Consider the following 24,983-nt stretch of genomic DNA (forward strand, 5'->3'; position numbering starts at 1 on the left):
ACATGAATTGACTGGAAACAGGTCCATAGTAAAAGGTCACAGAAACCCATGAACTCCTCAGGTGTCCATATCAACTACTAACTTTAAAGGCACATGATAAAAAAAATCTCTTTTTCCTAAGACATATGAGGGAACAGATCCTTTTCTCTCCACTATGGATATAGATAGACTCAATAATTTAATTAATACGTTTGCCGAGATGTAGGCTTGTCTCCCTAGATGTTCTATTTTCCATATGTATCATTAGCTCAAACAAATATGGTGTTAACCTTTCCTCCATCTCATGCGAAGTCTCAAAAGCTTAAGAGAAAAGGATGTTTAGGAAACACCCTTGAAAATTTTCAATAGATTTTTTTTTAAAAAAAAGATACTGAAATGCGCTTTAATTAAATCTGTACTTGAACCTCTCAGACTTAGGTGAACTCTGCCTAAGGTATTCAACTTCCCTTCTTTCCCCAAAATGTAAGCAGGAATGGTTCACTTGGGGCTGAGTTTAGCTAGGGTTGACATCTTCTTCCAGCCCCTCCACCTGTCTTCCTTTGCCGTATTGAGCAAGTGGCTTCTCACCTTGCAGGTGCCACTAGGAGTGGGGAGCAAGGTGACATCACAGGAGGCCAGGTGAGATGTGCACTGATCACCGCTTTTGGCTTGGCCAATGCATCTTCCCATTGGAAAATAGGAACTCCAAATAGGGACCTCCACCTGGCATCATTATTATCAATGATTTCTCTGTAGGAAGGGTTCCCGGTAGGCGAGTGAGAAGCAGAGCTTTTGGACCAACCAGCCATTTCCTCGGAAGAGAAGCACTCTGTTTCTTACTCAGATAACGGGCTCCTCTCCCACCAGGAATTGGGAAATCACTCCAGATCTACCGTGCAAATAGCCTTTGAAGAAGTTCTCCTTTTTCAATAGAAAGGATCCCCATAAATACAGGAAGGAGGTAAATGAGACTCCCACACTTTTTTGGCCTTCTTCACCCTGGGAACTGAACTCTCCCCATCTTAGCTGTCAAAGGTGGGTGATAACAAGAGTGTTCTCCCCCATAGCTGAGGAAGTCAGCAAGTGTAGCACATATTTTCTGGACAATATTGTGTAAAAACAGCATCTTTCCGGTAGATAAGCAACTGCATGCCATAAAATAAACAAATTATAGCCAAGGTTATACTTGATGATATAGCAAAAACCAAGCACCTGTCCTTCAAGAAGCTTCTGTAAGTAGCCCATCCATTCTCTGTCGCTTTCATATTCCATTTTCATCTGTTGTGTTTCCTAAAAACACACACCAAAATAAATAAATATTGGTGCACAACAATTCCTCTATTACAGGGAGCAGAAGTTGGGGCCTGGCACTCCTTGTCAGCCAGATCACCCTGTCTACTAGCAGCAACATTTAAAGGGATATAAGAAGTAGAGAAAGAAGACTTTTCTGTCCCAGGCAATATCAAGCAGGGCTTTCTTCAATGCAGTCCCAACCCTCAGTATAGCTCCACCGTGTTGTTAACTTGGATGTCAGGTCTGTGGCTTCTCAAGGCACAAATGGTGGACCTCCACAGCTGATGAGCCAGTGGTTACAGAACTTCTATCAGAAAACCAGTGGCTTATGGAGCTTAGCACGGGGGATGTATTTGAGGGATAACTCCAAACTCCCCAAGGATCTGTGGAATAAGTTCTTTTAAACCTTGCCCATTTATTCATGAGCGGTTCGCCCTTCCCAATAGATTTAGCCTACATCCCAAAAATACTGAAGTACTGTTTCTGGGGGACATGGACGGGTAGGTGGGTGGGCTCCCTGGTCCTGAATGGGATGACTGCGCCCCTAAAGGACCAGGTGTGCAGCCTGGGGAGTTATTTTGGACTCACATCTGTCCAAGGAGGCACAGATCAATTCTGTGTCTGGAGTGCCATACTTACTACTGGGGGAATAGTTTACTTGGAATTGGAGGGTATGAAATATGTTGCATTTAAATTGTCACTCATTTCTGAGCGGTGGCAGGCAAGAAAAAAATAGGGAAGGCCCAGAGCACAGTGATCAAGAAAACATGCAGAAGGGCCCAAATTGAGGCTACAATCCATTACTGGAAGTAAATTGCATGCAAAGACAGGTTCGAGCAGATGAAAACAATATTGGGTCCAATGATCAAGAAGGCAGTTTCTGCATGTGCTGTGGAGGGAAATGAGGAGCAGATGGGGTTCCTCAACCTGGAAAACTCTGGACCTAAACCTCCGCTATGTTCATTCATGAGAAAGGCTTCCAGAAGAAACCCCAATGAAAAATCTGTACCCAGTGCCTTGTGGGACATCTTAGGGAGAAGAAAAGGCTAAAGAATAAACCATATAAACAAGCAATAACCCAGTACAGTGGTACCTCGGGTTACATACGCTTCAGGTTACAGACTCCGCTAACCCAGAAATAGTGCTTCAGGTTAAGAACTTTGCTTCAGGATAAGAACAGAAATTGGGCTCCGGCGGTGCAGCGGCAGCAGGAGGCCCTATTAGCTAAAGTGGTGCTTCAGGTTAAGAACAGTTTCAGGTTAAGAACGGACCTCCGGAACGAATTAAGTATTTAACCCGAGGTACCACTGTACATACATAGAATCATATAAACTTAGCTAAAGCATCCATGACACACACCCAGTCTAATCTTGTTATTGCATTAATGGAACCTTATGGTGAAGGGTGGGTAAGAAATCAGAAGAGGAGGAAGAAGAGGAAGAGGAGAATAAATTTATAGAGTCTAAGTGACACTGCTACAGCCCACTGAGTTAAATGGAGCTATGCCAATCCACACCAGCAAAAGAGGGGGCTTCCTTTTAGCAAACCCAGGTGTTATTGGTAGCTTACCTCATCATCCTCAACATCAAGTAAATTGTCTAAATCAGTCTTTGAAATATTAAGGATAGATGCTGCCACGTGCTGGGCTCGGTGAACAGATGCTTTGGAAACGCTGTTGCATTTTTTGTTTTCTTGCATTTTTTTACTACATCTGATTCGCGTTCTCATCTCTTTCACACTAGACTGCAACTCTGTGGCCAAACTCTAAGGAAAATGAAATAAAGAAATAAATGATCAGTACATTTCCAGATCACCTTTCAACGCCTTTGGTCTTCATATTGGCACATCACAAATGCTTTAAGGTATGGCTGCAGTTGGGGTAGAAGTCATAATCAAAAGAAAGTAGGCTGCACATGACATATAGGTGTGTAACTGCAGAAGCACACGTGTGTAATTGAGAAACACCCCATTTGTTTGGCATATGTATGTTAGTAAAATCCCTAGAATGGAACAGAACAGAGTTCTGGATTGACTTTGGACAAAGTCTGATGTGTTGAACAAGACAGTTCTACAAATAAACCACCCCATTTATTGTTTTAAAAGAACCTCAACATGAGAAACCACATGAGGTAATTAAGTTAAAAATAACAAAACCCGGCCTACAGTCCCCAAAAGCTGCCACAGCTGTTATCTTCTTTTGAATTTGCCTGAATATTAGACCCGTGTTTTGCTCTAGATGTTAAATTTTGGTTCCACAACGGGGTTAGCGGTGCATACCTACTCATTCAATAGGATGAGTTCAATTGAGTTAGTTAGGATTTACTCCCATTTAAATAGATTTGCAGCCTAAAACCTGCAATAGCACCTAAGAAAAGATAATGCATCATAAACATGCACATCAAATGCCAGATGTTGCCTCATTGGAGCAAGCTTCTATTAGTGATAAGATTCATACAGTTGTTCATGAGTAAACAAACAACAACAGCAACAACATGGAATGTATTTTGAAATAAAGTTAAAAATTCAGGCGACAAAAAGGGAAGAACACATGTAACAATATAAGAAGATCACTGATCATAGTCCTTAGCCATCATTAAATTTTACCACTCCAAAAAGCCTAGTGTATCTTCACATGTTGAGAAAATGGCAATAATGTTTGTTTGTTAAATGTCAAATTTAAGAAAGAATATGAAAAACAAAGCAAGATGAAAAAGGGACATGGAAGTCACAAACATATGGACAGCTTCAGACCAAAAAGTATATAGCACACTGGATACAGCCACATCATATGCCTCAACAAGCGCTTTTCAGCATTACATCTCCAGCATCTATCTGTATTAGACTGCCTTCTGGTACAGGCATTGCAGATTCCAGTATCTATTCTTTTCCATCTCCAATACCACCATTTCACAGGGAGTCCAGGTCTTCAGCAGCATGTCATCAAGGAAGTCCAGCTGAGCAATCAGGAGTCCACTGGATTTCATTAAGACTCCAGGGATGCAACCCCCTTGCCAGTGACATTCCAAATCCCACCAGGGAATGGTCCACCCTGACAATGGGCTTATTACAATCCACTGACCAACAAACCAGTGACCAACAGATCCTTGGTTTGTAACAAAGACCAGGTCAAGGTTGTGTCTCGTCACATGAATTGGGTCCTTCATAAGCTGAGACAGGCCCAATACCAGAAACAAACCCTGAAAACCAGTCCAGAGTAGATTGGCTTCCTGGTGAGAGTAATATGTTATTTCATACCCTCCAACCCTTCTAGGGACTACTTCTTCTTTTTCTTCTTCTTCTTATACCCCACCAATCTGACTGGATTGCCCCAGCCACTCTGGGCAGCTTCCAACATATATAAAAGCATAATAAAACATTAAGCATTTAAAAAATCCTTCCCTATACATGAGTGCCTTCAGATGTCTTCTTAAGGATGTATACCAGTAGTTACTTATCGCCTTGGCTTGGGGGCCGCATAACTCCATATCCTCCAACATTTCTCCGATGAAAATAGGGACGTCCTAAGGAAAAGTGGGACTTTCTGGGATCAAATCAGAAACCAGAGCGGCTTCCGTAAATCCAGGACTGTCCCTAGGAAATAAGGACACTATTTATTCTTCGTGTAGCACTGTCTGGGATAGAATGAGGGGCAAAGGTATGGTCCCGTTACAATTCACTACATGCTATGGGCCTTCTGGGCCCATCAACACCATCAAGGCTGCACTGCAAACTTCCAACCTCCAACACTGAAAGTAAGAAACTAGAGAGAGGATTTGCCTCCAGGGATAAAGAGATGCATAATGTTCCTTCTGTTGCTAGATCTATAGCACTGGAGGGCAATGCTGCAATCCAGCACATTGATTTCAATTGTTCTTAAGCACCTCTAACTGAATACTGGATTGCAGCCCAAATGGCTAATCAGCAGGCAGGACTTTAATAACTCGTACTCCACTGATGTTTTTGTTTTCCCCTGTGCTGGATTCTCATGGTAACTGTAAAAATATCCCTAGTGTTCCCCGACCATCAGTGCCTAAGGGAAGCATTGCAGTTTTGAATATGTTTTTAATTTTGGTAGCAAATAATTAAATGGCAAAGAGCTTGAAGTTTTTACAATGGAGGCGCACATATGTTTTAGAGGCTCGTGATCTATTTTCCCACTAGAGTACTACAGAAGATAGAATTCCCCCTGTGAAAACTCACCAACCCAATCCTTCTTAAGTAGCTAATAAGTTCAATGCTGAGTATGTAAGGGAATGATCAAACAGTTTCACCAGCAGCACTAGCTCATACTGGTTTGATGGAAAAGAGAGAGAACTACATAAATAACGACGAATTTCTGCGCAGCTTTAGAGAGATCACACCTGAAATATTCAGTCGGCCTTAAACAGCTGGCATTCAGACATGATCAAAACAAAAGTATTATCTGTCAGCTGAAAGCAATGGCTTAGCATTGGCAGCAAATGAGAGCCAAAGTCTGATTAAAGAACGAGTAAGTGGTTTATGAAAAAGATTTAAGTAGAAAGGTGGAAGAATATGGTAGAATAGAGAAAGGGGAGTCACCACACTCAATAATTCAGTGAACATCCAACAGTTTCCCACTAATTCAATTGTAAACAGCTCCGAGAACATGGCTGATACGGAGGGGTATACACTTTCTTGAAATAAATAACTGTGCAAGATAGCAGACTATTTTTGCTATCTGTAATTTCTTTTTCAAATAAATGTGTCAATAAGCACAGGAACAGCTTGGTGGTCTTCTGTAGTACAATTCCAAGCACAAGCGGCCGTGGGTGCTTGGGCACCCACAATAATCTAATTGTGAGGGTCAGGCACCCACAAAGTCAATGAGCAAAGCCGGCAGGTGGCAGTGGCACTGCCTCAGAGAGAAATTGTTCAGCTCTGCCCTCCACAGCCAGCCGATGAGGCACCGTTTCTGGGTTAGGGGCTTGGACGCTGAGACAGAGTCTCTCTGCCTCCGAGTGTGAGCCCCTCTCCACAGAAAAGGGTGCTTCGCTGGCTGTGGAGAGGAGGAAGAGGAATGGCTGCCACAATGCGGACATGCGACATCACATGCACTACTTGCAGGCATGTGCTTGTCACATCACACGTTCGTGTTACGACAGCGGGCACCCACAATCCTGAGGGAGAGATGGCTCCCCTGGTTCTAAGAGTAGCCACGGCTAAGGAAAACACGACCATCAACATTGCCAGTCGAGTGTCTGCGTTGCTACACATGACAGAAAAGCAGGCTTATGAAGGGGACTACTTACAGAACCCACAGGATGGAGCACCACTGAAATGCATCATTTCATATTTCTGGGTACACAGAGGGATTTGGAATAAAGGATGAAAGAGTAACCAAGTTCCAAATCTTTGTTCCTGCATGCATTCATGTTTAATGTGTCATAAAGGATGGTGTCCCATTACGTATTGCTCAGAGTAAACCCATTGGCATTAACTGATGCAAATTAGCCATGCTCGTTAATTCCAGTGGGTCTACTCTGAGTAACATTAAGGGGAATACCACTGAAAACATCTGTATTGCCACTCTGGCCATCAGCAGTTGTGCTCTCTACTGCCTTCAAGAGCCAAATGGAAGGTGCCCTTTGAGACAAGTTTCCTAGTCATTTTTCAGACTGGTTCTTCTCTGCTGGATGGTCCAATTTCAACAGAGCACTAGTTGCAAAATAAATAAATAAAAATAAATAATAGCAAGAGCTTTTGACATGCATACACTTAGCACTGTTTATAACAGTAATCACTTTATTTATGGATGCTATGAGCCAGCCAGACGTAAGATGATAATAATTGTTTGCGGTCTATAATAAGGGAGGGGCTGACACTCACTCTAAATGTCACTCTTGGGATAGAGGGAGAGAAGATGGGAACTCAGCCTGAAGCTGAAAAACTCAAGAGAGCTACACTAATTTTTATTTCCTGCCACACGTAGTAGGTGGTCATTCTACAGACATTTTTTATTATTATTGAAAAGAACCAAACTGGACAATATTTTAGGGGGGAAACCTCATTTCCCAGTGGTTTCATAAAAGAGCAACAGAGAATCACTGGCTATACTGTTAGCCACTAAAATGACTGACCATGCAGATTATCTTATTCTAAGATGTGACATGTAGAATATGAGTAGTACACAAAATTTGTAAGCTATACAAAGTTAAAGGTAAAGGTAAAGGTACCCCTGCCCGTACGGGCCAGTCTTGCCAGACTCTAGGGTTGTGCGCTCATCTCACTCTAGAGGCCGGGAGCCAGCGCTGTCCGCAGACACTTCCGGGTCACGTGGCCAGCGTGACAAGCTGCATCTGGCGAGCCAGCACAGCACACGGAAACGCCGTTTACCTTCCCGCTGGTAAGCGGTCCCTATTTATCTACTTGCACCCGGGGGTGCTTTCGAACTGCTAGGTTGGCAGGCGCTGGGACCGAACGACGGGAGCGCACCCCGCCACGGGGATTCGAACTGCCGACCATGCGATCGGCAAGTCCTAGGCGCTGAGGTTTTACCCACAGCGCCACCCGCATCCCTTATACAAAGTTAGGATGATGCTATTTGCTCACTGACTTTAGGATTGACCTTAGGAGTATGAAACAAACAAGGATTGATCAATTAAGTTCTCCACTTGGGTGCCAAATCAGAGTTTGGTGATTAGGAGCGTCCACTGACTCATTACCTCCCATTTCCATGTCTTATGTTTTCGCCAGTCATAGCTTGCCATGACATCTATATTGGCAAAGTAGAATTAGCACAGTGTCTTTAAATAATGATTTTGAAACGAGTTTACATACTTACAATTTGCCAGCTCAGATGTGGCAGCAAAATATGGGTAGCAAAAATCAGGAAGTGGAAGAAGAAACCCAAACACAAGGGAAAGAGGGAATGAGTGTGAGCCCCAGGGAAGGACCCAGTTGCCAAACCACCATTGATTTGAACCATGGAGTTTAGAACACAGACTAACGGGCTTTTTTGCTCAGTACATTTTCTTCCCTAATAATGTATGTGTACAGAAAAACTGAATGAATGCCTCCCTTGTACAAAGCATGGAACCACATATAAAATTGATTACAGTATTATGAAGCATGGTTACTGGTGTGCTGAGTAAAGCACTCTAATTTCAAGCCTTTGGTTTATTCAAAACATGTTCTTCAGGGAGCAGTTGTAAACGTATTTGAAACATATCTAAAGAGATTTCTCTAATTCTGAAAATCCATTTCTTATTTCCCTTTACTCATTTCACAATCTGAGATTTGGGTAATCTGAAATCAATAGTTACAAAAGACTACTCCTATGGTAATTTTCCTACTACGTCTTGAGAACAGCTTATTTCTTTGATATTTTTGCAGTTTGTCAGCAGTTCACTATGGGCTGAAGAAGACAAAAGACAGCAGAAAACAGAGATCAGCAAACAGAAAGAGCATGGCAGTGTTCTGACAAATTCATGGAAAACTAATGGAAATCTCTTCATTTATTTTAACATAGTCTCTTGTCTCTGAGACACTTGTAGGCCTGGATGAAACATCTTTGATTTATTTTTTTGCTCAAGCATGCATTGATAAATGAGAGGATATCATTTTGTGGATATAGGGGCACGTTAAGGGTCTAGCCTGCATATTTCAATTTCTACTCCCTCCCCCCCAAACCCCCCCCTAAATTTAGCTGTAATGAGGATCTCAAAGGGACAAAGGGCTTGAAATAGGAACTCCAACTGAGGCTGGGACCTTGGCCCGATGCTGTGTACCCTCTGATCTCAGAGTTCTTCTTAAATCCAAAAGAGAAGGTTAAAGGAAAAGCACCCTCTGGTTGGCAGGCAATGTGGAGCCTTTGGTTTGGTCAGGCTTGGTGTAAGTACAGTGGTACCTCGGGTTACATACGCTTCAGGTTACAGACTCTGCTAACCCAGAAATAGTACCTTGGGTTAAGAACTTTGCTTCAGGATGAGAACAGAAATCGTGCTCTGGCGGCGCGGAAGCATCAGGAGACCCCATTAGCTAAAGTGGTGCTTCAGGTTAAGAACAGTTTCAGGTTAAGTACGGACCTCCGGAACGAATTAAGTACTTAACCCGAGGTACCACTGTACCAGGAACCTACAGTTATGCATTTCACTGGTAAACAAAGCAGTACCTCTCAAACTCTAGCATCTAACTCAAAACCTCTACATTTAGATTTTTGAGCATATTTCTACTGTAGTCAGTACCCATGAAACTTTCCTTAAGGCATTTCAGCTCCCAGGAATCTTAAATGTCCTCAAAGACCTAGAAATAAAGGTCACACTTTTACTGACCTTATTTGATATTCTCTCAGAAAATACATTTTGAGCATTAGCTAAAGTCCGCTAACATTTTTGTTCTGCTTTGTCAGTCTGAGCTTTGATCTACTGGCAAATAATAAATTAAGAACCACTAGTCTTGTTCAGTGCTTGGAGAACAGCACTAAAACTGTTGGTACCACAAGCAGCAGAGTATTTGTATAGCTAGTATACTATCCCCCGCAAGGTTACATTTGAATGGCAAAGGTTTTGCGATCTTAGTAAGACATAAAATTAAGGACTCAACAAAAATATGTGATGAAAATAAATAAATAAATAAATAAATAAATAAATAAATAAATAATTTTTATTATTATTTAAACCCTGCCCTCCCCGGCCAGGGCTGGGCTCAGGGCGGTTAACACCAAATATAAATTACAATAAAATGTAATAGAAAAAAGTTAATTAAAATACGGCTTAAAATGCAGCTCAAAATGCAGCCTCATTTTAGTAGTAGCCCATAAATCAAGACCATAAAGGGAGGAAACATCAGATATTCACCAGAACCAGCTATCTATAATGAATGTTTTTAGAAAGTTGGATTATTTTGATTGTTGTTAGCCGCCCTGAGCCCAGCTTCGGCTGGGGAGGGCGGGATATAAATAAAATTTATTATTATTATTATTATTATTATTATTATTATTATTATCCATGCTGGTCCTACATGGGCCAGCAAAAAAGCCAAGGGAAAATTTATATGCCAAATCCCATATAAGGGGTCAGAGTGAATCTAAGCCGAAGGCCAGGCGGAACAGCTCCGTCTTGCAGGCCCTGCAGAAAGATGTCAAATCCCGTAGGGCCCTGGTTTATTGTGACGGAGTGTTCCGCCCAGTCGGGGCCTGTGCTGAAAAGGCCCTGGTATGTTTTGTCATCCCTGAGAGCCAGAAAAACAAAAGATTCAAAAATTAAAGGTAGCCATGTTGACCCATAAGAAAATTTCAAAATCCTGAGTTTGGGCCAGTGCCTTGTGATGCCCCTCTCAAGACCACTTATGGGGATCCCCCTTTAGGTTATGGATCCAGTATCATACCTCCCCCCTGCCCAGTCATTTTCCTGACCTGTGGATGACCTGCATTTTCCTGACAGCCCCTTGACACATCATGTCTGAACATTGGACACTGGCTGGTGTTGAAGATTGATAATACCAAGCTAGATGGACCAATGGGTTGACTTAATATTAGGAAGCTTTCTTCTTCTTAGCAAGAAAAAACTCTCATTTTTGTTATCAGTATTTAGATATGGTGGTGATTTAGTAGACCTGAACTTCACAGTATAGCACAGTCTCTGTCTTCACAATCAGCAGAAAAAAGCATCTCCTTGAAGAGATTTCCCTATTTTCTTTTGCCAAAATAGAACTGGTTGCACGTACCATGCAGGTTCTATGTGCTTGCCCTCTTGAGAGGGCTAGTGTGGTGTAGTGGTTAAGAGCGGTGGACTCGTAATCTGGTGAACCGGGTTCGCGTCTCCGCTCCTCCACATGCAGCTGCGGGTGACCTTGGGCTGGTCACACTTCTCTGAAGTCTCTCAGCCTCACTCACCTCACAGAGTGTTTGTTGTGGGGGAGGAAGGGAAAGGAGAATGTTAGCCGCTTTGAGACTCCTTCGGGTAGTGATAAAGCGGGATATCAAATCCAAACTCTTCTTCTTCTCTTCTTCTTGCCAAAACAATCTTGAACATCTATCATATACTGTATAGAAATAACTATGTGATTGTACCCAAAAGGCATTTCAAGAGCCAGAGCAAATAGTTTCCGTATACCAGCTCTGGATCAGCACACTACGTTGCTATACTGCAGCAACTCTTTAAAACGAAATGTGCTTCTATATTAGTTATGTGAATCAGGTCTGTAGACACTTGCCTTTTCAGAATTATATGAGCAGCTGCTGGAAAGATGCTGCCCAGTGCCATTTGGCTGCTATATATATATATATATATATATATATATATATATATTCTAAATTTCAACATAGGCTGAAATATTTTCAAAGATTATAAATACAGTAGTATCCAGACACAGGTTTTATACTGTAATATTGAAACCCCCAAGGAAATGTGCTATCTGTGTCCAAATCATAAATGGAGCCTAATTTCCAGCACAGCAGAAGTTTTCAATTTTTCATCTGGAGCGATACAGAGTCTGTCCAGCATCTACATTATAGCTCCTGGTGTACTGTACGTATTTCTTACCATATGCTAACGCAAAACAGCGAGAATTCAGATATTCACTTCATTCATTAAAATCCAGATAGCCTATTATTTTCCCCTTGCACTCTAATAGATATTCACTGTCACCATCCAGGCTTCTGATTCAATTTGCCTAAATCCCATCTGAAGAGTAATCCTGATGGAGAATTAATTTAATCACCAAGTTCTTCTCAGAACCATCAACTGTGGCTGTTTCTTAATACAAGCATCGGCGCCTGACCTGCCACCAAACGGAAGCCTGGTGAACAGAAAACAGTCAGCGAATCATATACATCAAGATTTTCCAGAGGCGTCATGAAAATGCTCCCATGAGCCACTTGTGGTAATCTTCTAAAGAAGCCAGCCTGTTGACCTTCACATGTTTGAACTATAGCACCACGGACAGCAGTGTAGGGAAGGCTGTTCTAGCACATATGAAAGTGTTTAAATTAAAAACTATTCTGATTTATTTTGTTATCACACATATTATGGATGTCCACAGACTGGCAAACTCACTGCCTGGCGACAATGGTACAAATGCATCATACGGGATTTTTCCCCAAATCTGAACTAAAATTACAACTGTAAGATTGAGCTAAAATGGACCAAAAAGTTCAGTCTTTGCTTTCAAACTGCTCCAACATTAAGCTTGTTTCCTGCAACCAAAAGCCTTATACAAGGGAAGGGTGCTTCTAACCAAAATTGTATTATAACATCTATCCAGCCACAGTAGAGAAACCAGGAAATCTTAGTTATCATCAGGCTACATCCTATTTAACCAGTATATTACTCACATAGTTCTAGGGCTCTGATCCTAAACATTTCCCCTGGAAATAGGTCCCACTGAACTCAGTGGGGCTTACTCTGAGTAGACATATTTCAGATTGCATGAATGTAGTCCCAGAGCAATAATTAAATCAAGATCTATAAAGTATGAAAAATTCAGCTTGTTAATTAAATGGTGGAGTATTTGGGGCATTTCTGCAGTATCTGCTGATATTAAATACCAATATGAAGCCCTCCACTTGTAAAACAAAAGCTGCTTTATTTCCACCAATCATACAATATAAATATGTTACATTAAACTTCTACTATAAATACCAAAACTGATATGAACATGTAGATGAAAACATCCCACATCCTTAAAGGAGATATTTGATTGAAATTACTATCACACAAGTTTTCACTTTTTTAAAGAAAGCCTTTCACACATTCCATATTCTCCAGTATTCCCCCTCAAGTTCAAAATCTCCCAAACGTATCTACTGGTGCAGACATAGCTGACAAGAATCCAAGTTTCCTGTAGATAAATATGATGGCTGAAAGTAACTCAAGGCTGAAGGCTTTGGGGGTTGACAGTACCGTGAACAAACGGATCAGATCACTCAAATGAAGAGAGAGAAAAGGTGAAAGCAATATGGACAGCTGCTTGGCCAATAACCTGGGGACATATACTCTTATCTGTAGGACTGGGGTGACGGGCGGCTGAACTGAGCGCGTTGTAGCAGAGAAAAGGGCAGCAGTGTCTACAGTGAGCAAGATCTATAATGCAAAGTAAAGGCATAATGCAAATTACGATCAAACCGAGAAATGGTACCGTGTTTTGTACTGATGCAGCCCTTACAGTGCTGAAGGTCAAAAGCCAAGGTACGTTTGTACGCCTCGTGTACACTTCAAATGCAGAATGTGTGAAAAGGGTCTCTGTCATTCACTTGAAGATACAGCCGTCTCATAATAAGGGCTGATACAGGAGGGAGAGACATATCAAAGTGGAAAAGGGAAGAGCAGGGCGAGAATAGAAGAAAAATTGGCAGTTTCCTAGAGGGAGAGGGTAGAGATGGCACAGAGTATACTTCAAAGAAGGAGGTGGTGCCAGGGGGAGGGGCACAGGTACTGCCTCATTGTGCTAACTTAATTTCCCTATGTGTGGTTTTAGTGGGAAATGTTTAAGAAGTAGTTTTTACGTGCAGTATATAGTGCTACTGATACCCGAGGAAGAATCTCAGCTGTTATTTTTCGGTAACACACTGTGCTTAAAAATGGGTTTCAGAGGACTCTCCTTGCATAAATATTTAGCAACTAGGTGAATTCAAGTCAATAATGGCTGCTCTGCTCATCATCAATATCTGATTTCCAGACCACATCTTTGTTTCCTTGCAATTTATCTACCAGGCACAATAGATTAACAGTTTTCAACAAAATTATTCTATCAAATGCATATTGACCTGGGTTTTGTTTATTATGAGGTTTGTAACTGTGTACGTTTTAAGATTGTCACAAATATGTAGAAAAAGGCAGTCCTCACAAATGACAAAATGTGTGAAGCCACTGATTCCTTGCAACGGTTAACCATGTAATGGTGTAACCATATAACAGCATTTCAAGAGTATAATCTAAGGCGTTGGGAAGTCATTTGACATGTTGCCATTGTTAAACAAATGGGAGCCAGAAATCCCAGATGATCAACCTCAAATCACCTGAAGATCTCCCAGTAGATCCCAATTGACCCTTTGCCTACCCCTGCTATATACTAATAGAAAACTCATTCTGTGAGGGTGGATTTGTATGTAGGCAGAATGACACTACACAAATGGAAGGCAGGAACACATCTGCAGAAATAAAATTCAAAAAAAATCTGTAGGAAGCGAGGGGAACGAAAGGATGAAAAGGCACAAAAACAGCTTAGTTAGGATTTAGCAGGCTTGGTAGGTATGGAATGCTGACTGGGTATTAATTTTTTTTGCCAAGATTGGGAGAGAGATGCAAGCCTTGTCTGTAATAGAACAACCCTGGGGAAAGGGTTGTGCAAGGCTAGAACCTTGAACAAGAGCGTTCTATGCTACAATAGGGTTCCATATTTCAAGAAGTAAAAATCCAGACACAAAAGTTGTTGAGCTTTTTCCCTCCGGATGCAAATTTCGCCATTTCAATTGGCATTTCAATATGGCAACCCTATGCTACAACATTCTCTATACTGCTAAAGTAACATGCAGCAGAGCTCAGTATCTGAATAGTGTAGAGAGGATCTGCACCAGTGCTGCACATGACTACTTGCAGCTGGCACTGGCCTGGAAGATCACAGAATCATATGAGTTGGAAGGGACCACTGGGATCATCTAGTCCAACCCCCTGTAATGCAGGAATCTTTCGCCCAGTGTGGGGTTCGAACCCACATCCCTGAGATTAAGAGTCTCATTATCTACCAACTGAGTTATCACTCAGGAGATATCCATACAATGTAGAAGAGCAACATGAAAAGCAATGAGTCTTGTGGCCCCTTAAAGATTAAACACCTGTATCATGGTTGCAAGCTTCCGGGCACTACAGGTGAAATCCAGTTCACCAGCTGCATGCATTGCTATACTAAGTTGGCAGGTATGTTTATTATGCATGAGTGTCGTGTTAAAAATGTAAACAGATAGTTCCGAGTGCAATGAAATGCCCAAAAATACAGATTGTGAGAAGTATGCAAAACTAGAAAGCAGTGTTGAGGAGTAACAAGTATTCTGGCACTGGTACATTCCTAAACATACATAGTGGATAATACAAAATACTACGGGGAAGATGCCATAGGGGCAAGATGCAGTATGGGAAAGGTGACCTGGGGATGCTGTTTCAAGCAGGCTCCCTAACCATTTTATTATGTAGAGCAGGACCTTGGAGTTGATTTCTGTGTGTTCAGTTTGAAGGGATCAATATATGCATGTGGTGAGGTCCTTGACTTTCAAAATTAGTGTTTTCTCTGACATTGTAACTTTGGAGCAATGCTCCCCTGATCTTGTTTGGTCTACTTCTCACAAATTGTGCTCAGCTAGAAAAGTTCTGTTACTATAAGCTCATTCCGTTGCATTTTGTGCAGTCGCAGTCCAAAGCACAGCAAAATGTGCTTAAGTTCCAATGAAATCCAACAGTTCTAGGTGTGCTTAGCAGACGAGAACTGTGCCCTGACCATTTTAATACATGCAGCGACACATCTTTTGAGATAGCGTGCTTCCTCTTCTTCCTCTGAAAGCTACTCAGCTGTTTTTAGGTGCCGTGTGCTTGACTGTGTTTATTACTGACTATCCAAAGTAGTAATTAGCTTGTTAGGTTGTCAGCAAGCAAGTTAATTTCATTTAGTCTTTATTAATTTCACTCCTGCTGGCAATTTCTTTTTAGCTACCTTTGCTCTTGACAACTTGGCAGTGATCTTCTATTCAACAGAGGGAGGATACATAACTATGATATTTTGGAGATGGCATTTATTTGGAAAGGTCTATTAAACTAAATTTAAAATGTTGATAGAGAAAACAGGATGTTCTATTCCAGATTCATAATAGGTTAAGTCAAAGCAATAGAAGCCCTATGACATTTATCTCACTTTACCTTCATAGATACTTCTGTTGCTATTAGTTCTGCGGGGAGGGGGCAGCATCTACACATGCCTTTTTCTGCCCTGCACAGCTAACAACCAATTTTTAGGCAATTTACCTTGGAGAAACTGCCTGGGAGAAAAGGATTAAACAGCACCTTCCAAATCAAGCCCTCCCCCCAACCTTCATACATACCTCTCCCTTAATAGGGCTGCTAATTAGCAAAACAAAATTCAGTGGACACCCTGTTCACAGATCTCCTGTCTGGTTGTGCTGTCTGGACATCACTTTGTGCTCAGGAGAAATTGGGCAGTCACTCATCAAAGGTGAGTCACTCAAACAACAGCTTTGTCCATCTTTGTTCACATGAGGAGAGGTGGTTTTTTTAATATATACATATATAGGGGGAAGAGGAGTGGGATGGCAGTCTGGAAACCAATCTGAGGGAGGGTCCCAGGGGCTGGGGAGGTCTTGATCTGGATGCTGGGGATATGCTGAGCCAGAAGAAAACTTCGTCCTGGCAACAGTGGATGCCCCAAGTGCAGAGGCAGAGATGTCACCATTGGCCCATCTCACCGTCTGCTAGAAGGACAATAGGAAAACCCTGAAGTCTGGAGTCCACAGGAATATTTGCATTAAATTAGTATGATGTAGGTCAGCCTTCCCCAACCCAGTGCCCTCCAGATGTTGGAACAGTACTTCTGTCATCCCTAAGCGCTGGAGGGCACATCTGGAGGGCACTAGGTTGGGGAAAGCGGACCTAAGGCATGTCACTAAACCAAAAGACAATTTTTTTAAAATACCGAACCTTCACAAAGGTAACGAACTCTTCCACCTTGTCATTGGACATCATCAACTTTTTCTGCAATACTTCGAGTGCTTGTTCACTTTGCTTTGCCAAGCCATGAAGTTGCTGAGAGGCAGTGGTTTCGAGTTCTGTCATGGCACATTCCGCCTCAGCCATTTTAGCTTCTAGATTGGCGAGTTTAAGCTCCTGAAATAAAGCCACATGAAAATGATATTGGTATACTTTTTACTCAAGAGCAAAATACCCTAAAGTGAGTCAATCAAGCCATGAGAGGGAATGCGAGTTTTGTGGATACATAGTGAGTCCACAAAGTCCACTGTGTCCCCTTTCTAGGAAGATTCACTGTAGGGACCACAACCTGGTTCCTTCACCCTTAGAGTGGGGCATTCTTAGTTCTTGTCTGATTTCATGAGGTAAAAACTGTATTGAGCTTCCTTTACCATGTCCATTGCTGTCTTCTTCCAGTGTCACATATCTATAAAGGTACCTTTGCTTGATTTGCTTTAGGTTACAACGATTTTGTACCTTACTCTCTCCCAATGGAGCAGCCTGTTACCCTCTCCCATGTCCTCACCATTCTTCCTCAGCTGTTTGGGATTAAACAAACTAGAGAAAGGATCTATGTATTGGTGTTAAACCTTAGTGGCTTAAACCTAAGTGCTGTTTCCTTTGGACTGTATCACACAGTTGTGGATTTTCTACCACCGAGGGCCTTGGGCTCAATGAAGCCATTGCTGTCCTAATATGGGCTCAGGGTACGACCTGCCCATAATACGAATGTAGGGTTTTTGGCACAGTAGGAGACAAGAGTAAGCTTTGAGTTCATACATGGCCTTCATTCCATCTTTCTTTCCCCCTTTTCCTAGGTACCAACCCATAAGGCAAGGTGAGGCAGCAAGATCCACAGAGGCAGCAGATCTGGAATTCATTGCCCCCTGCTGCTGCTGCTACCACTCCTTGGAGGCTGGGTCTGTGGACTTCTTAAGCCCCACCCAATGCCACCTCTGCAACGACCTTTTGCTCCTCCCATCCTTGCTCCCGATGTAGAATTTTATTCCCCCCCCCCGTTCCTGATATACATCTTCCCTTATCCGTTCTCCCCAGGTGAGGGAGTGCCATTGTGCGGTTCGCCACAGATGCCAAAACGCCTTGGGCCAGCCCAACTACGTAATAGGTAATAAGTAAGGTGGGAATGCAGGTGCTGCTGTGGGTTAAACCATAGAGCCTAGGGCTTGCTGATCAGAAGGTTGGCGGTTCAAATCCCTGTGACAGGGTGACCTCCCGTTGCTTGGTCCCTGCTCCTGCCAACCTAGCAGTTTGAAAGCACGTCAAAGTGCAAGTAGATAAATAGGTACCGCTCTGGCGGGAAGGTAAACGGCGTTTCCGTGTGCTGCTCTGGTTCGCCAGAAGTGGCTTAGTCATGCTGGCCACATGACCCGGAAGCTGTACGCCAGCTCCCTTGGCCAATAAAGCGAGATGAGCGCCGCAACCCAAGTCGGCCATGACTGGACCTAATGGTCAGGGGTCCCTTTACCTTTAAGGTGGGAACAGGAACAACACTTAAAACCTCTGTCTCTACCTAAGCTAAAAGAACAACATGAATAGAAAACCAATGGAGAGCCAAAGATATGCTTTCTACGTAGAGCAGGGATGGGGAACCTATGGGCCTTCATATGTTGTTGGACAGCTGTAATTCCTGACGAGTCCACTTCTCCCCCAGCTTCCAAACATTGCATGTCGTTGGTGCTCTCCGGGGGGCGGGGGGGGGGCATGGGGAACTTGGCACTGCTGGGAAGCCCATCTGCCACTATTGCCATTGTGGCCCTGAACAGTGCCAGATTGTGCTCACACTGTGTTTGGGAGCCAGGAGAGCAGCAGTGCCCCCCACACCAGACCCTACAGGTTTCTCATCCCTGACCTAAGGATAATGATGGTGTGCACCACAGGAGCATGTTCACATATTCCCTGACTGCCCCAAGCAGAAGTTTCAGTCCTTGCTTCTTGAATTGCACAGAAAAAAAGCAGCTCCGCTGAACCCATTTTAGGGTGCTACAAACAGGGGCATATTGAATTTCATTACCTAGGCTAATATCACAGAACATCATACTGTGATTCATTTAATTCATCTTCAAATATGCATTTTGCCATTACATTCGTATCTTGTAAAGGCTCCAAATCCAAGAGAATAAAAACCACAGAGATACCGCGATGGGTAGAGTGAAAATGCAGAGTTGCTGACCTCACCACTCTTTTCCTTTTGGTAATAAACACTGTACATGAAAAGGTTAGGTAGAAATTAAATATTCTGTGTTTAATCCAAAACAATCTGTAACCATGTACCTTTTTCTCCAGCTCCTCCTTAGCTTTGCGATTCATCTGCTCATATTGTGCCTTTTCTTTTGTAGCTACATTAAGCCTTTGCTTTAGTGAATCAATCGACGTTTTTTTGTTTGAACAATCTTCCGTCAATGACTTTACCTGAAGTAACACCCAGAGAATAACTGTTATTAGGGAAAACATTTGCATCATTTCGAGGGGAAACCTAAAACCTTTTGCCAAAATAACAACTACATTTAATTGTAAACATTTCTTTTGCCAGTTTAGGTGAAAAGGCTGGCAGATCTTTTTCAGTTGTTCCTGCGGGGACTGTATCCCATGGAAATCAATAGAACTTATTCACACATAACTGGCTACAGAGCTGCAAGTTCGTAGTTATTACAAAATTCATAGCATTTAGCAAGTAGACAGATATAAGCATGCAGAAAGTATAGCTACATGGAGATTTAGTGCTTTCAGGTTTTGATGGAAACAAATATTAACCACACAACCCTTCTGTTAGTATCCAGCACCTATAGATTTTGTTTGGATCAGCCTTTCTCAAACAACTGTAAAGGAAATGTATTCAAGTTCTATGCAATCTATGGTATGCAGATACTTTCTCTCCCCGAAATCAAAACATGCAAGATTTAATATCACAGCTCTTCAAAACATTGATTTTCTAAAACAGAAACAAAATCAAGGATTCATTTTGCACCTTCCTGGTGTGATTTCCTCTCAACCCCAACCCCCCTCTTTTTGGCTGATGATTTCTTAATGACATCTTATCTCTGACATGGAGGGCAAGAGAGTAGTTCTCTCTGGAACTGACAAGTGCTTAATGGCTGCCGGTGCAGGCTACTTTCAGAGCAACGCAGCCAGCACCTGATTTTAAAGAGAATCAAAGTAGGGCTCGCCTCGAAAACTATTTCTGCTCTGAGGTTGTACAGTGTGAAGCCTCAGGGGTTCCTCCATGTGAGCCCTGTTTGCTGGGAATAAAAGGGTGCTGGGCAGATAGAGTAAGGAAGGCGCAATTTCACTTCTTGTCCCTTTAAGCATCTGCAAAATGCATTAAATATTTAGGGAGAAAACAACTTGCAGAATAGCATAAAATGGAATCATTAAATATATAACAGCAAAAGGGATAACATGTCACTGTTATTATAAAGCTAATTGAAATGTAATCTTTTCTTTCTGCTAGATGTTAGATAGAACAAACACATATATTTCACATATCAGGGATTTGAACTGCATTTTTTTGAAATTAACAAGCATAAGAAAAACCAGCTTCACTATATACCATATGTACACAGCAAACCTTTCATTCTCACATTAAATTATTTTACTGTTTAGATAGCACAAATGTGCTCTCTCTATGTATGAATGGAATTATCACGACTGCTGCAATTAATCAATGAAATCTGATAGCATTTCTAAGTGGATACAAATGCAACACTTTTTTAAAAACAAACAAAACCTCCCCAACGGTGTTAATATTTTGATTTTTGTATGTGATGCTCATTTTGGAGGAGGGGGATTAAACACACACAAAACATGACATACCTTTTCTTCAAGAGTTTGTAGTTTTTCATTAAAGCTTTTTTCTTTTTCCTGATTTGCTTTCATGCGCAGCTTCCAATCTTCTATTAAATTTCTTTTCATACTTAGGTCTCTCTCCATTCGAGAAATCCTTCAAATAAGGCGGAATGCAATATCCACAGAATTAGGAAACATTAATACTGTGTGCTTATTTTGAATTATTAAAATGTATGACTCTGATGGGTGCTAATCTTTGTACATTTTGCCAGTGCAAAGGAGTTGAAAATCATTGCACTTTTCTACACATATAAAGATACAAGAGATAAATTGAAACTCTGTGGACTTCTGAATTGCAAGCACAACATTATTATACCAGCAATGCAAATACACAGCACTTCCTACAGTTAATCATACTAAGGTGAGCATACAATTATGAGCAAAGGGAAAGCAGAATATTGCATTATTTTGGTGTAGGCTGACAAAGTGAAGAAGAGGAAGAATGTAATTTACTAAAGTATCAATTTAAAAGTGCAAATTTGTGGACTGCCCAGCATGATTATACACCTTTATTTAGGATATAGAAAGCTTCATAACAATAAAAAGGAAGGAATTAAAATATGTCTGTGGGTAATATCTGTGGAAAATCAATATGCTGATTTCAAAGACAGCATTGCTTTCACACATAGCATCTCTGAAGGAAATGCAAACTTTTCCGTAGCAAATCTGTGGCAAAGGAATTTTAAAAACTGCTGATTGGGTGATATGTGAGACAAACAGGATGCCTATTGCCTTATTACTTGAAACTGTTTTCTTATGGACACAATACTTTATCCAAATAAATCAAATCAGTATGTTGAATATACAGAATACATTGTTGTTGATATCATGTCACATAAAATCAGCAAGAAAACCATGGCATAATAAAAAAGGATAGAAGGAATTTACATTTCAATGGTCACCTAACAGTGTACTGGGAGCAATCAAGTAGATCACCTCCAGCAAAGCACATTCAGTATTTACTATATAAAATAATGGTAGGGCACAGTCTTATCTAAAATCTAAAAAATGGAGGTGCTGGGTTCTTTAGGTGCATCTTAAGGCATTAATCAATGAAATATGCATTCCATGAATGCATTTTAAACATAATCCCATCTTAAAGGTGAAGGAACCACGTCAATAAAATATTTTTAATTTCCAAGATCACACATTAGTAGGTAACAGGTTTACTCATTTGGAGGTGTTTCTGTGACTTTAATATTTGACTAGATAATCAATCTACAAATCTATAGTATGCACTTCTGGAATAAACCAGCATAGTTAAAATACAGTGTTATGTATGTAAAATAAATGAGATGTGGTTTTCAAAGTTAATGTTTTTCAGAGTTAAAACTGCAATCCTATAATAAACACTTACCTGGGAGTCAGCCCCACTGAATACAATGGGATGTATTTCTGAGTAAACAGGAATAGGGTTGCAGAGTTAACAAACATAAAAATGAATAAGCCTAACTGCCCTTTTGCACCTTTTACAGATGTAAAACTGGAGATTTAATCCTGTTTAAGCATCTAAACCTTGACTTGTCTTTAAGCCCTTAGGCATTTGTATTTGAAAGATTGCTTTTAGCTACGGTGAGGCAATCATTTAGATTTACATCAAGGGATAAGCAAGCCTACTCTGCAATCTGAAATGCGACTGTTGATACTCTTTTTGCTATACAGAAATTATAGTCAGTTAACAACTCGTCAGTTTTTGTCTTTTGCTTTTAAAGTCATCAGCATGGACTGCTGCAATAGTTTGAAATAGGCATCATAAAGGAAAAAAAGAAACTGGATGGAAAATATCACTTCCAGAAAAATGTCTCTACTTGATCCAAAATTCTGTTAAGTAATTACATTTCTGCCACTGGGGGGAACCAGACACAATGGAGAAGCAAAGTGAACCTACTTTTCCTGTAGTTCCCGCATCTGTTCTTCTTTTCGCTGGACTTCATATTTCAAAGATTTAATGGTTGATGACTGTTTAGTGATTTCATTATTTGCATTCTAGATTGAATAAAATATTTATTAAAGCTTCAATAGTGTAGATTTAGAATTATCGAAAGTATAACTCATAATGATCTTGTTTCAAACAAAAAAAATTACTGTATAATAGTTTATAGTCTATTTTGATCACTATTAAACAATCATTAGTGTACATCACAGCACAAAAGAATATCTCTTACAGCTTTTGCGCTTAGAAATTCTGCCCTTTAGAAACACTTTGCTAATGTTTCACACTGCTGACTTTATAACCACTAAATGGTTATTTATCAGGGCCAGCCCAGAGGTAGATACATCCCGTCTTATTTGGCAGAAAAAATATTAAACTCTTACGATCGGCTTACAGAAATTTTCCATCAGCTGTGTTTCCTCAAAGGATAGGCTTGGGAAACAAAAGGCATATGTCTGAGAGACCTGTGCTTCTTTTCGGTCTTTTGATCTTCAAGATTTGCATGAGACCTATGAGAAACATTACATAGGAGCAGGAGTTGATCGTACAGATTTTTGGTCTGTTGTCCCATGTCCTCCTTAGGAGTAGTCACACAGGACACCAGCATCTGGTTCACTTCCTCTACTGTTACTATTTTCACCACCAACACATCAGAATTTTAGCAGCCTAAACAAGGATGTCCATAGACCTTGTCTTGTCTATGTATACTACTCGGAAGTAGACAGCACAACTCACTGTACACAGATGATCAAAATAACTGACTTAAATCAGTTATTTTAGGCAATTCTGGGGGGAAAGGGAATGTCACAAAAAGAAACCTCACAGCCGTTTGAAATAATCCTACCATATTTTCCAGAGTGATCAACAGCTAAAATTGGTGGCATGGAACTGCAACAATTAACTTTCATTTCAGAGTATTTCAGAGTAAATGGCATTCTCTTCTCCTCCACCTTTCGATGCAGAAGTGGGAGATGAATTCATGGTAGGTGTGCATTCCTATTTGCAAGTTCAGCCCTTGTTTTGGCCTGGGGAATTTACACATTAGGTGTAAAACTGTGAGCGAAGAGATGGGATAGGCAGTAAAGCCAAACTCTGCTGGAATGTCTCCTGCTCATTGCAGCCTTCTAACTCCCATTAACATTAATGGGAGCCTTGCACATAGTATTCTTCCCCTCAAGGGAAGTATAGACTCTGATGGGTAGAGTATGGGGTAAACTGCAGTTATATTGAGCAGCATCTTCTGCACTGCTACACCCTTTTACTCACTGGCTTAAAAATAAAATGATAGTTGTTCCTCTAATTAAAATCCAATAATACTGGCAACCCACAGTGCCTTGAAATTCCAACATTTTCTCATGGCAGGGACTATAACGATCCTGTCTTAACATTCATATAATGAAATAAAAATTAAAAGCAGGTTTGCGAAGGATTCAAACGCAACTTGGTAAAGCATGCCAGGAAGTTGAACCTCTAATTACTTTTTTCTTTAAAAAAAAGAAATTAAGGCTGGCTCTGCATGTTCATAAACACAATCATACTGTAAGGGATGAAAAATAATGTCTAGTTTATACTCCTGAGCCACAAAAAGAATGCAAGTCATAATTCTTGCGTTACAGCGCACTTCAACAGGAGCTTTCTCTGGGTAAGGAAAAAGATTTTTCAGAACAGAGCTGCAGTCATTTATTACATTTACCAAAAAAAAAAAAAAAAAAGTGGGGGGGAGGGGGAAGTGAAATGTTTTCATGTGGTCAAAGCATGCCTAGGATTCCAGCAGTTCTGTATTGGGCATGTCACCCCAACCTGAAATATATGAAGTTTAACCCGAGAATAGTTAAAATGATAGATGGCAGCAGAATAATAACTGAAGTTCCTTAGGCCAACTTGTGCAGCATGACCTTCATTAAGGGTGAAGTGCAACACGCCGTCAGAGGCGTTTACATGTGCCAAGTGAAAGTGGACACTTGTGCGGAACGTGGGCCTCTGCAAAGAGCTACACAGCAGTGCTTGTATCCAAGGGGGAAAGTCACCACTTCCTGTGGAAAACAACGCTGCAAAGAAGGGGAAAGGAAATGAAGCAAATCTCTTCCAGCAGTGATTGGGTAGGAGTGTTAAGATGCAGGAAGCCTGGTTCTCAGAAACCACTTATTGTGTGGTTAGACTTTGGAATTTGGAAAAGGGGAAAAAAAGATACATGAATAAGGTACAAT

General features: G+C 41.2%; 1 protein-coding gene across 3 annotated transcripts in view; it reads right to left on the minus strand.

Annotated features, from left to right (window-relative positions):
• Window positions 1–24,983, minus strand: part of CNTLN (centlein) — a 171,497-nt gene that overhangs the window by 10,438 nt on the left and 136,076 nt on the right. For all 3 annotated transcript variants that reach the window (XR_014542968.1, XM_083592879.1, XM_083592878.1), the window contains 6 exons: window positions 22,732–22,829; window positions 20,811–20,937; window positions 19,272–19,409; window positions 16,932–17,117; window positions 2,842–3,036; window positions 1,192–1,269 (listed from right to left, as the gene is read on the minus strand). Coding sequence is in view for 2 of the 3 variants with exons in the window: in XM_083592879.1 (XP_083449005.1) it covers window positions 1,192–1,269; window positions 2,842–3,036; window positions 16,932–17,117; window positions 19,272–19,409; window positions 20,811–20,937; window positions 22,732–22,829 (822 nt within the window). In the remaining variant the exon portion in view is untranslated. The remainder of the gene's footprint in view (window positions 1–1,191; window positions 1,270–2,841; window positions 3,037–16,931; window positions 17,118–19,271; window positions 19,410–20,810; window positions 20,938–22,731; window positions 22,830–24,983) is intronic.

The sequence above is a fragment of the Podarcis filfolensis genome, assembly GCF_964270895.1.
Source record: "Podarcis filfolensis genome assembly, chromosome: 17".
Classification (NCBI taxonomy): Eukaryota; Metazoa; Chordata; class Lepidosauria; order Squamata; family Lacertidae; genus Podarcis; species Podarcis filfolensis.